The following is a 14,175-nucleotide window of genomic DNA, read 5'->3' on the forward strand; positions in this document are numbered from 1 at the left end:
TAGCTTAGAATATGGAAGATCTAATACCAGTGAGATATGATACTGGCGTTACTGAACACGTATATTAATTTCATATAAAAACATATGACGAGTTTCATGTCCTTTAAAAATGAAGAATATGAGCGCAGGTGGCTTCAGGTGAAACCAATGATTAGATTTCCATGATGAAGCAGAAATTGGATTCAGAACACGTGGTCTTTTTCTCCTAGACTTTATAAACTGTGGAAATGTCAATCATTTTTTTTTGTTGGTGGTTTCCCTCGTTTTTCGATGTTAAGCCAGAATCACTTGTTGTTATATCATTTAAGTATTCTTTTTTTTCCGATTCTCATTTAGTGTGGTTTTAACGCTATAAATGTAATATTGTGGTTTATCAATATCATTACATTTAAAAAAATGTTTTGGCACTCTAAAATTAGATTTAGTCGTGTCCATGAGAGTACAATATGCTTTGTGTCTACAAGGTATGTCATATTATATTAGTTTTTCATTGTTGTATTTTCCATTGTTACATATTAATATAGCTAGCCAGACGAAAATCACACGGATAAGGATTCATCATTATTTGAGTGAATATGAAGAAAACTTGAAGTGGATTTTAACACCGTAAACTGGGAAAAACTGGAGAAGGCTTCGATGTTTGTCATTTATTCTACATTCCCGAGGATGTTCTATTACTGCAAATAAAACCGTGCGAGGCGATTTTAATCTGATAGAAATGGAGTGCTAATTATTGAGTCTATTATAAGGCTGGGATGTGTTAGAAGAACTGTTTGTAGCGAATTCACTGCTAGACCTACTGTTGTGAGATATAACACCTACTTGTGAAAATTTGGATTGTTGGATAATATCAGGTACATTAATTTCAGTTACTAGCATTCTAAATTTTCAATCGGAGAAGTTTGCAACAAATATGGACCACAACTAAGATGGAAACATGTATTTCGTCTAGAAATATTGCAGCCTTTATATAGCTGTCTTTATTACTTCTTATTCTACCTTAAGTAAATTTAAAAGTATATTTTTATCGACTGCGTAAAGAGAAAAATCAACAACATGACTGACTCGCCTATACATATCACGGAGCCAGTTGGTATACGCGATGTGAATGATCCTCCCGTGGTTCGGCAGATAACAGAACCACAGAGATCTCGCAGAATCACGGAGCCATCCGGAGCGACTTATTCCCGAAATTCGGACACAGAAAATATCATTCATGTCGGTCATCCTGTCCCGCAGCGACGGCAAACATATAGCGGTTCATCTATACAGTATGAGGATCTCCAAGGTGTTCATTTATCAGTACCGGAAACGTTACCTTCGGAAGATAACGCCTCTTCCACCCCTGGCGAGAGAGCATGGCGAAAGGTTGGGTTCCTCACGGACTTGGTACGGTTTCATTGTCAACGTTTATACTCCAGCGTTGGAGGACGAAAGGACCTGGGACTTTTTTATAACCGAGGGGCATTCTACGCTATGGATGCTTGGTGTGGACATATGGGTAAGATGGTGGACCAGATGTTCCCGGTGTTGTTGTTTTGTTATTGTTGTCGCCGTCGTCGATGTTGTTATTTGTTGTCGTCGTTATTGTTGTTGTTGCTGCTGTTGTTTCTTTCGAGTCTCTTTCTAGAAATCAAAGACGTAATGTATAAAGATATTAAATTACTGATTTACTCCTCTGTATCTAACGCTAAAGTTAAATTCAAAGGTGACAATGCAGGTTTAAATGAGAATACCCATAGATTTCTTTCCAAAACAGTATTTTACTTTTTTTCAAATATACCTGTACATTTTATCCTGAAGGATTTAATAATCCTTTATTAGGATAAAATATAAATTAAAATTATTTTCGGACATATCCTTAATTGCTCACCTGATCAATAATTGTATATATCAATGTATGTTGATATATGTGTGTGTGCGTGGCTGTGTATATGGTATGTATAATCCAGATGTTTTGTTTATTTAAGGCTGAGTAATTAACAATGTAGCGCTCTTTTACCACAAAACGAGTATTGATTATTTGCAATGGACATTTTAGTTCTTCAGAGCATCATCAGATCCATTAAATGATTTACCAGGGTAGGTTCTACCGTATCCCCAATCGGTTTGTTTGATAGACGTTTGATGTAGATACAGGATTGTACGAAAATACAGATGATATTTGCACCATTCGAAATCAGTTTAGGGTTATAGATTGTATAAAGCTCAGATGAATTATGCTGCATCATACAGCTGTTTCATCCCTCTAGGACTCGTCTAAGAAACGACTTGCGTGACAGATTTTTAATGCTAGTATACAAGCATAGGGTTTCCAGATACATATAGACTCCTGTAGTCAACGATCACGTTTTATATTGCCATAACAGTATATTTATCAGTTATGGACCCTTGGTGAGGTCAATATTGTGTTATATTAACCTAGTAGAATCAAATAATAACTGAGGGCGAAGATCGAGGTCAATACGCTAGATTCTACCATGTCAGTATAACTCAACATTGACCGAATCAAAAGTCCTTGATTTTATATTAGATAGGGGTTTTATCGCAAAAGTTTTTTTTATATTATTATTTGTCTTGACAGTCACAGTGATTATGACGTCATGCATTATTGAAAATAGAAACTTCAGGTTAATATCTCAAAAAAAAATTTCCATGTGACCAATTTTATCTTCCCATTTATGATATAAAGTTTTGTACAATTGATGTTAGTTACAGTGCCTCGAGGCTTTATTTATCTAACTCCTGTTTCCATTGTTAGAACTCTGCATTACCTTAATGCCGACTCTATTGAAGCACAAGACGATTGAACTCTTCATAAATATCGTATATTCATCTCTTCATATTTTTAGAGCTCTCGTGTTTATATTGCCTTTATTCATATTTGACCGTTAATTTTTGTTTTGTTCACATAAGCAGACTTTTCCTAATTTTTTTAAAGATGGCGTAATTATCACTTCCGGTATAAAGTCCAAAGTAAACGCCCAAGCAGTATAGGGATATTTCTTCATTTCTTCTGTGCTTTCTTTTTAAGGAAAACACTGAATTACCCTGTCGCCCCGAATACAACACTATATGGGTCTTCCTTTTTTCGATGTCTCCCATTTTGTCTGTATTTCAGGGTATTTTTTGGATTCCTATTGTACATGGCAGCAAGGAAAAGCCCTGTTAAACATAGACTCATTTGACTGAGATCTAGAATGTCCTACCCTTTTACACCTTTATCTTTGTCAGCTGGACAGGGACAAACCATCAGATTGTACCAGTGATAAACAAAAAACAGGGTCATTAACTCCTCGTGCAATATACTATTTTCTATTACAACTTTGTAATAATATTGATTAATTATCCGTATTCTGAAGATAAGCTGGTTATGTTATAATTACTATTCCATTCGGAATTGGCCAAAATCAGATTATTTAATTACGTTACCAACACCTTACTTATTAAGACTAACTCCTGTATTAACATCTTCTGTGTTAACAACCTCTTAATACCTAACATCCTACTAAATCAGACTAATTCATGTACTAACATCCTACCAAATTAGACTAATTCCTGTACTTATATCCTATTAAATTAGACTAATTCCCGTACTAACATCCTACCAAATTAGACTATTTCCGGTACTAACATCCTACCAAATTAGACTATTTCCGGTACTAACATCCTACCAAATTAGACTATTTCCGGTACTAACATCCTACCAAATTAGACTAATTCCCGTACTAACGTCCTACCAAAGTAGACTATTTCCGGTACTAACGTCCTACCAAATTAGACTATTTCCGGTACAAGCATCCTACCAAATTAGACTATTTCCGGTACTAACATCCTACCAAATTAGACTATTTCCGGTACTAACATTCTACCAAATTAGACTATTTCCGGTACAAGCATCCTACCAAATTAGACTATTTCCGGTACTAACATCCTACCAAATTAGACTATTTCCGGTACTAACATTCTACCAAATTAGACCAATTTCTGTACTAACGTCCTACCAAATGAGACCATTTCCTGTACTAACATTCTACTAAATAAGGCTTATTCCTGTACCAATATCATACTTACGTAGACTAATTACATATTTTTATATACTTTGCTCCACTGATATGATCACCTTGTTAGGTTTTAACACGTTTCCATCATACATTGGCCGCCAGGTGATACCTATTGTTTACGTCCAGGGACACCTGCCTATTGTAATTAGCCTTTGTCTATAGGCGTGGTATAAGAAACACATCGATATACACCAAGGTATGACCAGGTGTACCTGTAGCATGCGGTCATCACACATCTATTTATATCCATGCGGGTGGGGTCAACTATTGGTCAGTGTGTTCGGCTCTAGAATTGACCATGCTGTCCAATTAAACGACAAATAATCATCTACTCGGCAGTATTTGTTTGGCAAGTGCACGCGTGTATGTGACAAACCATAGTGGAAATGTCACCTGATGCGGTACCAATTACACATAATTCAATGTGCATGGACATCTTAATGACTGCCGCCTGTATTACTTCGTCAAAGCAATCTCGATTAGCCCTGCTAGGCAGGTGTGACAGCTTATGAAACCTGCCTTTAAGGGTCATCTATATAGCAGAATAATGTTGAATTTCAAACACGAATACATATATAAAGATTTGCACAAAAATAGTCATGTAATATACCAAAATGTTTGTTTGGACATGTAGCTTCTTACAATCACCAATAATTTGCTGTAGATGATATCAGTTTCTTCTAAAGAGTAACTTGGTGGTAAGATGTAGCGTGGAATAATTCTAAGTCACACAAATGACCAAACCTGAAAAATAGCCAAGCTGTTATGTTCACAAGTGTCTATAGCACAGGGTAGGAGCATTTGTTTGACCGGATTTTACTGTATGTACGTATAAACACTTATTTTGTTTTGACCTTGAAATGCAAATGGCGGCTGTGAATAATATTACACAAATATGGCTTAAAGGGAGTCATTTCAGTTAATAAAAATGATCCCATATCGTACTTTTAAGACATCTGATCATAGTAATAAGGACCTTTTAAAGTCAAATTGTTAAACTGGTGAGTTTGCGGCCTTTTACAGAAGTAGACATATTTTACCCCAAACTCAACGGTTGAAAATTTTTTCCTAAAAGCAGTCTTCTTGCCACTTCAGGAATTCTTCATATTGTCTAATTAGAGCATTTTTGGTGTTTAAAATATCTCCTTATATGCGATATGTTTGTGATATCATTCACGACCGCCATTTGCATGTCAAGGTCAAAACAAAAACAGCGTTTATACATATAATAACGTCAAAGCTGGTCAAATCAATGCTCCTATTTTGTTCTTTAGACAAAACGACAGGGCAAGTTTGTGTAATATATGAGATACAAATGAGTTAATTATGTCCCCCTGAAACATGCATTTTTCTTACGTTTTGTTGAAATTTACAAATAGCTTAACACATTACATGTCAACAGCAAGACCCAGGGTTTGCCATGATACATACTAAAAGTGCATCATGTTATTTCTTTGACATTGCACCATAATAGGGATTTATAGGCCTGTAAAATATCAATGTTTTTACTGGATTTGCTGTTTAGATGCCCCTTAATTAATTTGTACACCATAAGAGTTGATATTTTTTGAACACATTCATCCTGTTTTATATTGATGCTCTCGCTTGATCAAGCTATTTTACGTCCTTGTTTAGTGATATTATCAATTGAAGAAATAATCATTAGACATTCTGTAGGGCTTTCTCTATGTGGACTGACGAAATGTCGTTAAAAATGTTTCATTTATATTACATTATAATGTATAAATAACTGTAATGCATCATGTCAGCATTTGTAGAAGTTGTTATGTTAGGATTTCCGTAACACAGCCAATAAGTGTTTATACGTGATGTTTCGATGACAAGTACGGTATGTACACTGTCACCTTCATCAGACCAATGACCAGTACGGTATGTACACTGTCACCGTCATCAGACCAATGACTAGTACGGTATGTACATTGTCACCGTCATCAGACCAATGACTAGTACGGTATGTACACTGTCATCGTCATCAGAACAATGACTAGTACGGTATGTACACTGTCACCGTCATCAGACCAATGACTAGTACGGTATGTACATTGTCAACGTCATCAGACCAATGACTAGTACGGTATGTACACTGTCACCGTCATCAGACCAATGACCAGTACGGTATGTACACTGTCACCGTCATCAGACCAATGACTAGTACGGTATGTACACTGTCACCGTCATCAGACCAATGACTAGTACGGTATGTACATTGTCACCGTCATCAGACCAATGACTAGTACGGTATGTACACTGTCACCGTCATCAGACCAATGACTAGTACGGTATGTACACTGTCACCGTCATCAGACCAATGACTAGTACGGTATGTACACTGTCACCGTCATCAGACCAATGACCAGTACGGTATGTACACTGTCACCGTCATCAGACCAATGACTATTACGGTATGTACACTGTTACGGTCATCAGACCAATGACCAGGGCAGCATGTGTAAACAAAGGATCAATGTCGTTTTTGGCTATGCTGCAGTATATAATACTATGCTGTAGCATTGAACATTTCGTATTAGACACCGAAACGTCACGTATGATCCTTACATAAACCATTCATTCCAACCCGAAAAAGAATATTTAGAAGTAATATATATCTAAAATAGAGTATACACAAACAGTTCTTTTGTCAGAGAACATTACCTGTTTGTATACAATGTAATGCTACCGGAGTTGTGTTTGCTGTTTTGAGTGCTTCTTTTTATTTGTGGCTTGTGACCTCTGACCTACATGTAGGTCGAGATAATTATTTTTGCTGACACTACGCCATGATTAGACCTAATTTTGCGATTTTATTTTGTTCTCCAATTTCTTAGCAACTTATTTCCCAATTATTTCTCTCTTAACAATGCCTCGCTTTTGGTCTTTGTGAGGAAGGTCACGAGCCCTGTCCTTTGCCAGAGATTATATGCAATTATGTGTATGGCTAACAAAAAACAGTTATAGCAATCTCAAAAGCTGTTACCTGTGTTGGGTTTTACCTGTATGCTATTTACTTGTGTTGGGTTTTACCTGTATGCTATTTACCTGTGTGTGTTTATGCTGTATGCTATTTACCTGTGTGTGTTTATGATGTATGCTATTTACCTGTGTGGGTTTATTCTGTATGCTATTTACCTGTGTGGGTTTATGCTGTATGCTATTTACCTGTGTGGGTTTATGCTGAATGTTATTTACCTATATGGGTTTTACCTGTGTGGGTTTTGTACGTAGATACAGGTAAATGATGTCCTGTTTCACCCAAATTGCGACGAATAACTTTCATAAAACAGAAACAATCTGATGGTAAGGAGTAACAGTTGACGGTGATCAACTGAATTTGGAATCATTAGAAAAAAAACAAGATTGGTATGAATATATTAAACGTCTATAATATAATACTGATTGTCGAAGACGTCAGACGCGGCGGCTTAAGGTCTCTTCGTCGTCGTCATCAAGAATTTAAATAAGGTATCGCCAATACAACCAGGTATTTATAGTGTCAATAAAAACCTTAATGGGCAAATACAACACGTTTTTTAGAATCTTTAAATAGAACAAAGGATAAACAGCTGTGTACGTACTATTTGTAAACAATGACGCGATGAAAAAAGACAAAATAGAAATTAATCGACCAAACGATCGACACTTCACATTCAAAAGTAAAAATGGTTTAGTTGTCGGGTGTGTAAGTACCTAAACTGAGGATAGTCGATACACCTCGGGGTTTTATATTTATGTTGTATTAAAGCTTAGATCGTTAGTTGTTGGCGTATATTAAGCGCTGGCGTTTTCCTTCAGGACAATCTTGTACTCAATATGTAGAAATAGAGATATAATGGCTGGTGCCAGGCGTGATACAGATCAAAACATTCATCATAACGTGTCAGCTTTTGTCTTTTCGAGGACCATCATGGTGGCCCTTCTTTCTATTTTGACGTTTTCTGGATTCCTAAATTTTTATACAAAAGGGAACGGGAGGGGGATGTCTCCTCTTCATTCGTCTTTTACATACGTATGAAGTAACATCTAATATTGTCAACTCTCTAGCGGCTCCATTCCTTGAGGAATTTTGATTCAAATGTACACAATGATAAAGAACAAAAATATATCGAACAAATACGAGTTACAGTGGGTTTTTTTTGCAAGGTCAAGACCACCGTTAGTATTTTCAAACAAATCCGTTGTCAGCGATCTAGCGACTTTATTTCGTCATTAATTTTCCTCAAAATGCACACAATGATAAACCATTATAAAGTACCATATTTCTAGGAATTCTTTGAGTTGCAGAATTATTGGGTCAATGTCAAGGTCACCGTTACTATTTTAAGAAAACCTCGGCGCTCTAGCGTCTTCATTGTTTAAGGGATTTGGATCAAACATTTCCCTGCATTGATGTAACGTTCATATTAAATACATAAGAGGGTAAACAGGTAAGAGACAAATGATCATACACACAATTGGAAGTGGGACAAGGGAATCACAACCCTCGGGGTAATATACTTAAGCTCTCAAACAGTCGGAAAGCCTCGTGTTTTGCAACCTAAGAATCCCCCCTCGTGATGCGAATCCCCTGTCCCACTCTCAACGGGGTGAACAATTCTAAAATTTTAGCGAGGGCCGGTAGGGGGCACTTTGTTTGTTGACTTTAATCTATATTTTATCATGATATGCCTATGTTTAACATTTTTAGAAATTGCACTTTGCATGTTTGTAATGTTGTTGTGATACCGTAGTGTCTCTGATGGTCGACATTATGATCGGAGTTGAAAATAATCTCTTTCATTGTGCGAAATATCGAGTGGTTCCACTGTCTCATTCTGAGAATGGTTCTTAACCCGAATTCGACCTAGATATGTATAACAGTTACCGTCGATGAAGTAGACGACGCTTTTCTTCCGGAGCACCTGGTCGTATTGTCCTAGAAGAGATTCAATGTAAATGTTTATTATTCATATTTGCCATAGTTTGAGAGAGCTCGAGTTATAATTACGGTATCATTATTGCCTCAGTCAATATATTTCCTTCTGCCTAATATCACAGCATAATGACCAAGTAAAATGTCCATAATTTTATAATATATATCAACGCACGTTGATAATAATATTATGACATCATCGTAATTTTTATCTTGATATATGGTAGATACCGTCAGCATATATGTATATTGCTATAGTATGTGTCGCCTTTGTGTGATGACAGTGTGTCGTTATACTAACATAAAGCAGCTTTTATCATTTTGAATGCAATCTTTCCTTGGAGGATAGATCAAATAATACTATTCTAGAGGTAAGTTAAATTCGCCACCATTTTTAGTATTCTTTTTGTATGATAAATAGGTGGCCCACTCTTTGAAGGGGATATTGAAGATTTGAACGGGCGTGCTCACGTGATGTGTCCTTGGCATTCCTACATGTTTGACCTTCAGACTGGAAAAAATAATCTAGGAATGCAGGTTTGTATACCGGACTCTGTTTTAATGAAATTTGAAACTAATTAATTTAGGTTTTATATCCCCTGGTAATTGCCGATCTTAATGCTTTGCTCAGAAAATTAAATTTCCTGTGGCCTATCTCTCAAAACATTAAAACTGATATGTGGGTTGAGGCGAAATCCAAAATGGGGAATAAAGTAAAAATTATTAAAAATATTCCCTTCTTTTGACCAGATGTTAGAAATTTTGTTTATAACAACAAAAAGATTGAAGATGATCCATAGATAAAAAATAGAAGTCTTAAAAGTTATCATCGTCTTGATGTGGAGAAGAAAAAATGTTGTCAGGCCTATATATTCAATATTCAGAACGAGGCAAAATACAGGCATATGTAGTCGATAAACGCTTTTAGTGTAAGTAGTAAAACGAAAGTATAAACTAATCGATAATTATCATAAGTTACTTTTTTTTTCAGCAAGAGATCTACAAGGTAAAGGTGGAGGACGGGATTGTTTACATACTGTATGATACAGACTTGTCCACGACACCAATCCACCAGTCCGAGTGACAGTTATCGCCCCTTATTCATGCAGCGAAATATCGACAATGAAAGAGAAATGGGTGATGAGAAAAAAAACTAATGTTAAAATGAGTTAGATAATGTTTAGGGAAAATATATTTACATGAAAAGAAAAAGAGCACACCGACATATAAAGGATCTTGGGTTAACATCTGGGTCACGTGACTAAGTCCCAACAATGATCAATCTGTAGCAACTCGCTGACAACAATTAAGATATAGAAACATATCGAAATAATTTCGAACACATCTCACTTTACACTAGGATTGCATGGTTTAAGAAATCTTGTGTCATCTAGCTCACAAGTGCACTCAGTGTATCTCGACGCTTGAAACAAGCGTTTCGCCTACCAGGACATAGCGTTAAAGAATAGAAAGACAGATGAAGTTGTCAAACCAAGGTATCTAAATGTATCAAGGAGGATGTTGACAACATTTCAGACAATGTGAACTCGACAAAGACAAAGCAGGCGACTAGTACAACTATCAAACCCTTCAGGCAGTACATCTATTGAAGCCAGAAATAAGCACACGGAGTTTGATGTTTACTCCTAGAACGTTGAACACATGAATGACTTAGTACACTTGGCAGGTTTTTATCTACTCCTAATGTACGTGACAAGGAAGGCCAGTCATTGGTCAATAACTACATGTATAAGCGTGATTAAGATAACATTATTACCTCATTCTTTAACCTATTAAGTCATAAATTTGAAATGGATTTCCTGATTCATACATAACATATTTTAACATAATGTAGTACAATTTTAAAGTTTGCATCATAAAATCCGTCCCATTCAGGAACCGATCTCCCACAAAATCAAGAAAAATAGTAAAGCAACCATATACTATATCGACCAAAGAAAAAATGTTGATCTTGGATTTCGTCTACAGTTAATATTTTTTCTTAGGTTGATACAAACCTTGTATTGACCTCTATGGTGGCATATTTCTGCCATCGTGTTAATTTAGGTCGCGTTACGGTAACACGACTTGTCGAGATAATTATGTAGTGTAGTGCTTTCCGTTCATCTTTCTGTGAGATAATAAAGAAATACATTACTTCCATGTAATATGAAATATTAGCAAGCTGTGTGGAATTTTCACATTTCTAGTGTCGTGAAATACATGTAGTAACAGTCCTAAGTAACCATTTGTATCGACGGGTCGAGCACAGGGCGCCTGATTACAAATCTTGCGCTCTACCAATTGGATCCGAGCGGCAGAATGGTGGCTATCGCAGTTGAATGTCATTTTTGCATGAACGTAATTTTCAGTAGGGTGTCAAATAAGAATTTTTAGGTTTTAGGACAATTCAGAGACATAAAAAAGCACATGGTTTTGGCACATTTCAAACCCACGGTCAATATACATTGTATACATGTAATAAAATCAGAAATTATTTTCTTCAATCTTCAGATGCTTTGTACAACAATGGTTTTGGTAACAAGATATGACTTCCTGAATAACAGCTTGGTTGTCTACTATGACGCCATACATATTTTTATGATAGTCTGTTCAATTATGGCCAGTACACGATATAACCAAAACCATTTGGAAACGTGTATAATTATCTCCAAAACCAATATTAAAGTTCTCATGCTTTACTGATCAAAAGTGTTTCCAATTTCCAATTTTATAATTTTCTATGTGTACATGTGTATATACCGGATGTTCGAGAAGGACGAGGGACATTAATATTGTCCAAGTCCGATTTTTATGAGTGTCGGGGAGGACTAATGAACGGGATTAGGTGAATTTGGGTGTCAAAGTGGAGGGGATGGGAGACAAATATCCATGCACAGGGGAAACGGATTTTTTCATGTTTTGTAATTAAGTTTAATTGCTATATTGTAAACAGACCTAGAGTATGACCGCTTTAGCCAAAACCATTTGTAACTGTCACAGGGGTTTGGCAAGGACCTTTGTCATCTATATATAGAAATATAGGAAGAGGTACCAAAGTCGAGGGATCAAATATTTCATACATAAACACATCTTAATGACTTTAGTTCGTGCATATCCCGTTTGGTAATGGTAGGGACTAATATAGCACTTGGTAAATAAGTTATTAGTTTGAATGAATAATTACAAGTCTACATTATTGTTTGAATATTACAGGATTAAAAAACAACACATTTTAAGTTCATTACATTTGTACTTTAGGTCAGAGCAACTGTTCCCTGTCAGCTATGCGTAATAATATCAGTGTAAAGCCCGAGACGTTCCGAAACGGCTGGGTGTCCAGTTATAACTTATCTCGACAACGTTAAGTAGATGGCATATCTGGGCAAAAGTACATTTTAGGTCGAGATCCGCGATAACCCAACTTGACCGGTCGTGATAAATTATCGCGACAGGTCGTCATAATAACACGACTTGCCGCGTTAATAACACGACTTGTCGACATAATTATCTCGACAAGTCGTGTTACCGTAACGCGACCTAAAATAACACGATGGCAGCAATATGCCACCATAGACCTCATCAATATTCTATATTTGACACATCTTTATACGTCGGTGTTTTCTTCTTGCTTTCATACGAGATGGTCATCGTTATGGTGGCATATTTTAATCATTGTGGTAAGTGAAGTCGTATGACATGACCGTTACACGAAATTTTGAGATCATTATCGTTGTGTTATTTAGTTACACTAACGCGAATGTGACCAAATTTTACCAAAACGACTTGTCGAGATCTTTTCTTTATATCGATACAATGATGAAAAGTTTAACTAGAACGGTGGAAATAATCTATCTTGTACCGAATTCCTAAGTTAATTTCGATAAAAATTCGGGTTTGTAAAATCCAAATTACACGACATGTCGCTTTAATTATCTCAAAAAGTCGTATTATGGTGACGCGACTTAATATAAGACCATGCCATACAGCATGATAACATTTGACCTTGGGCAAACAGGGTTAGAGCTAGGTGATCGGTGATTATCGAACATTTTAATACAAACTGATAGTATATATGTATATATACATGTTAGTATTTTGGGTAAATTGCATGCATGACAAATCATTTATATATATTTTAACTATTGTCGATAACCTATGTAAATATACCTCGTGGAATAAGTCATAGATTTTGTGTCTCATTATCGAAATTCACTATACGACAACTTTCACATTAGGAGTAATTAGTGTTATCATTTTTACAATGTCCATTATCAGAAATGTATATTTTATATAAATGTACGGTGTAATGTCAAATTATCATAAAATATCAATGACGTTGAGCGATTGATAAGCGTTCTGCAGTATGATATTGTATAATTGGAAATGTTCGCGGCTAATTTAATTTTGCTTTTTTCGCTGCCTTTAAATATAGCACAAAAATAAATATCCTGTAATATATATATATATATATATATATACAAACAAATATACACATAAGTTTTCTGCATAATGTTTACAAGGCATGGGACATTTAATACTCACGAACAAGGTCCGACTGGTACAACTACAAAATATTAGCCCCATGAAAAAGAACATCTATGCAGTAAGATGTACATGTTACAGTTTGGATTTGTTTAAATCAATACTTAATGCGTTTTTTTATTGGATAATCACAGAAACAAACAAAGTATCTCAATCATATCAAAACGGAAATCTAATACCAAAATCGCCCACAGAATATGTCGCATCACTTAGGCTTGGACGTAAACATCCATATCATTGAAGATTAGAAATCGATCAATACTGTTTACTTTCGCTGTCCGTCTTATTAAAGATAATGCATGGCATGACATTCAGAGCAGAGATTTCATTAATGATCTCCCATTTGCTTTGAGGTCTCTAGTTTAGTATATAGTTATGCTCACAATATTTCCTGAGTAAGTATTTAGAAATAATTACATTTTTATTAATGTATAGAATGTAGTGAATGTGTATATGCCAACTTACATTTAATGGATTCATGCCGATTTGAATGGTTCATTTCAGATGTATTTATTGATGTATAGCTATAGAATGTGATTAAAGTCAGTGTAAAGTTTATGTTTTTTATACGCCTGCTTACATTTATTGCGTCCATACTGGTTTGACTGGTTCATTGGGATTGCTTGGGATTGTTTTTTG

The 14,175-nt window shown here is 35.7% G+C and overlaps 1 protein-coding gene across 1 annotated transcript; it reads left to right on the plus strand.

Moving 5' to 3' along the window:
• Positions 1 to 513: 513 nt before the first annotated feature.
• Positions 514 to 14,173, plus strand: LOC117315414. Its single transcript, XM_033869597.1, has 3 exons — positions 514 to 1,501; positions 9,413 to 9,528; positions 9,983 to 14,173. Exons 1-3 carry the CDS (start codon positions 1,057 to 1,059, stop codon positions 10,073 to 10,075), a joined length of 654 nt encoding a protein of 217 aa, XP_033725488.1. The 5' UTR covers positions 514 to 1,056; the 3' UTR covers positions 10,076 to 14,173.
• The last annotated feature ends 2 nt before the right edge of the window (positions 14,174 to 14,175 follow it).

This window comes from Pecten maximus, chromosome 17, assembly GCF_902652985.1.
Source record: "Pecten maximus chromosome 17, xPecMax1.1, whole genome shotgun sequence".
NCBI lineage: Eukaryota > Metazoa > Mollusca > Bivalvia > Pectinida > Pectinidae > Pecten > Pecten maximus.

What these genes read in the sequence shown, in the direction of transcription:
- LOC117315414 (XM_033869597.1), top strand. Translation starts at nt 1,057, where the DNA reads ATGACTGACTCGCCTATACATATCACGGAGCCAGTTGGTATACGCGAT. An exon ending in TGCTTGGTGTGGACATATGG is followed by an intron (nt 1,502 to 9,412) that starts GTAAGATGGTGG and finishes TATGATAAATAG; the next exon opens with GTGGCCCACTCTTTGAAGGG. An exon ending in AAAATAATCTAGGAATGCAG is followed by an intron (nt 9,529 to 9,982) that starts GTTTGTATACCG and finishes TTTTTTTTTCAG; the next exon opens with CAAGAGATCTACAAGGTAAA.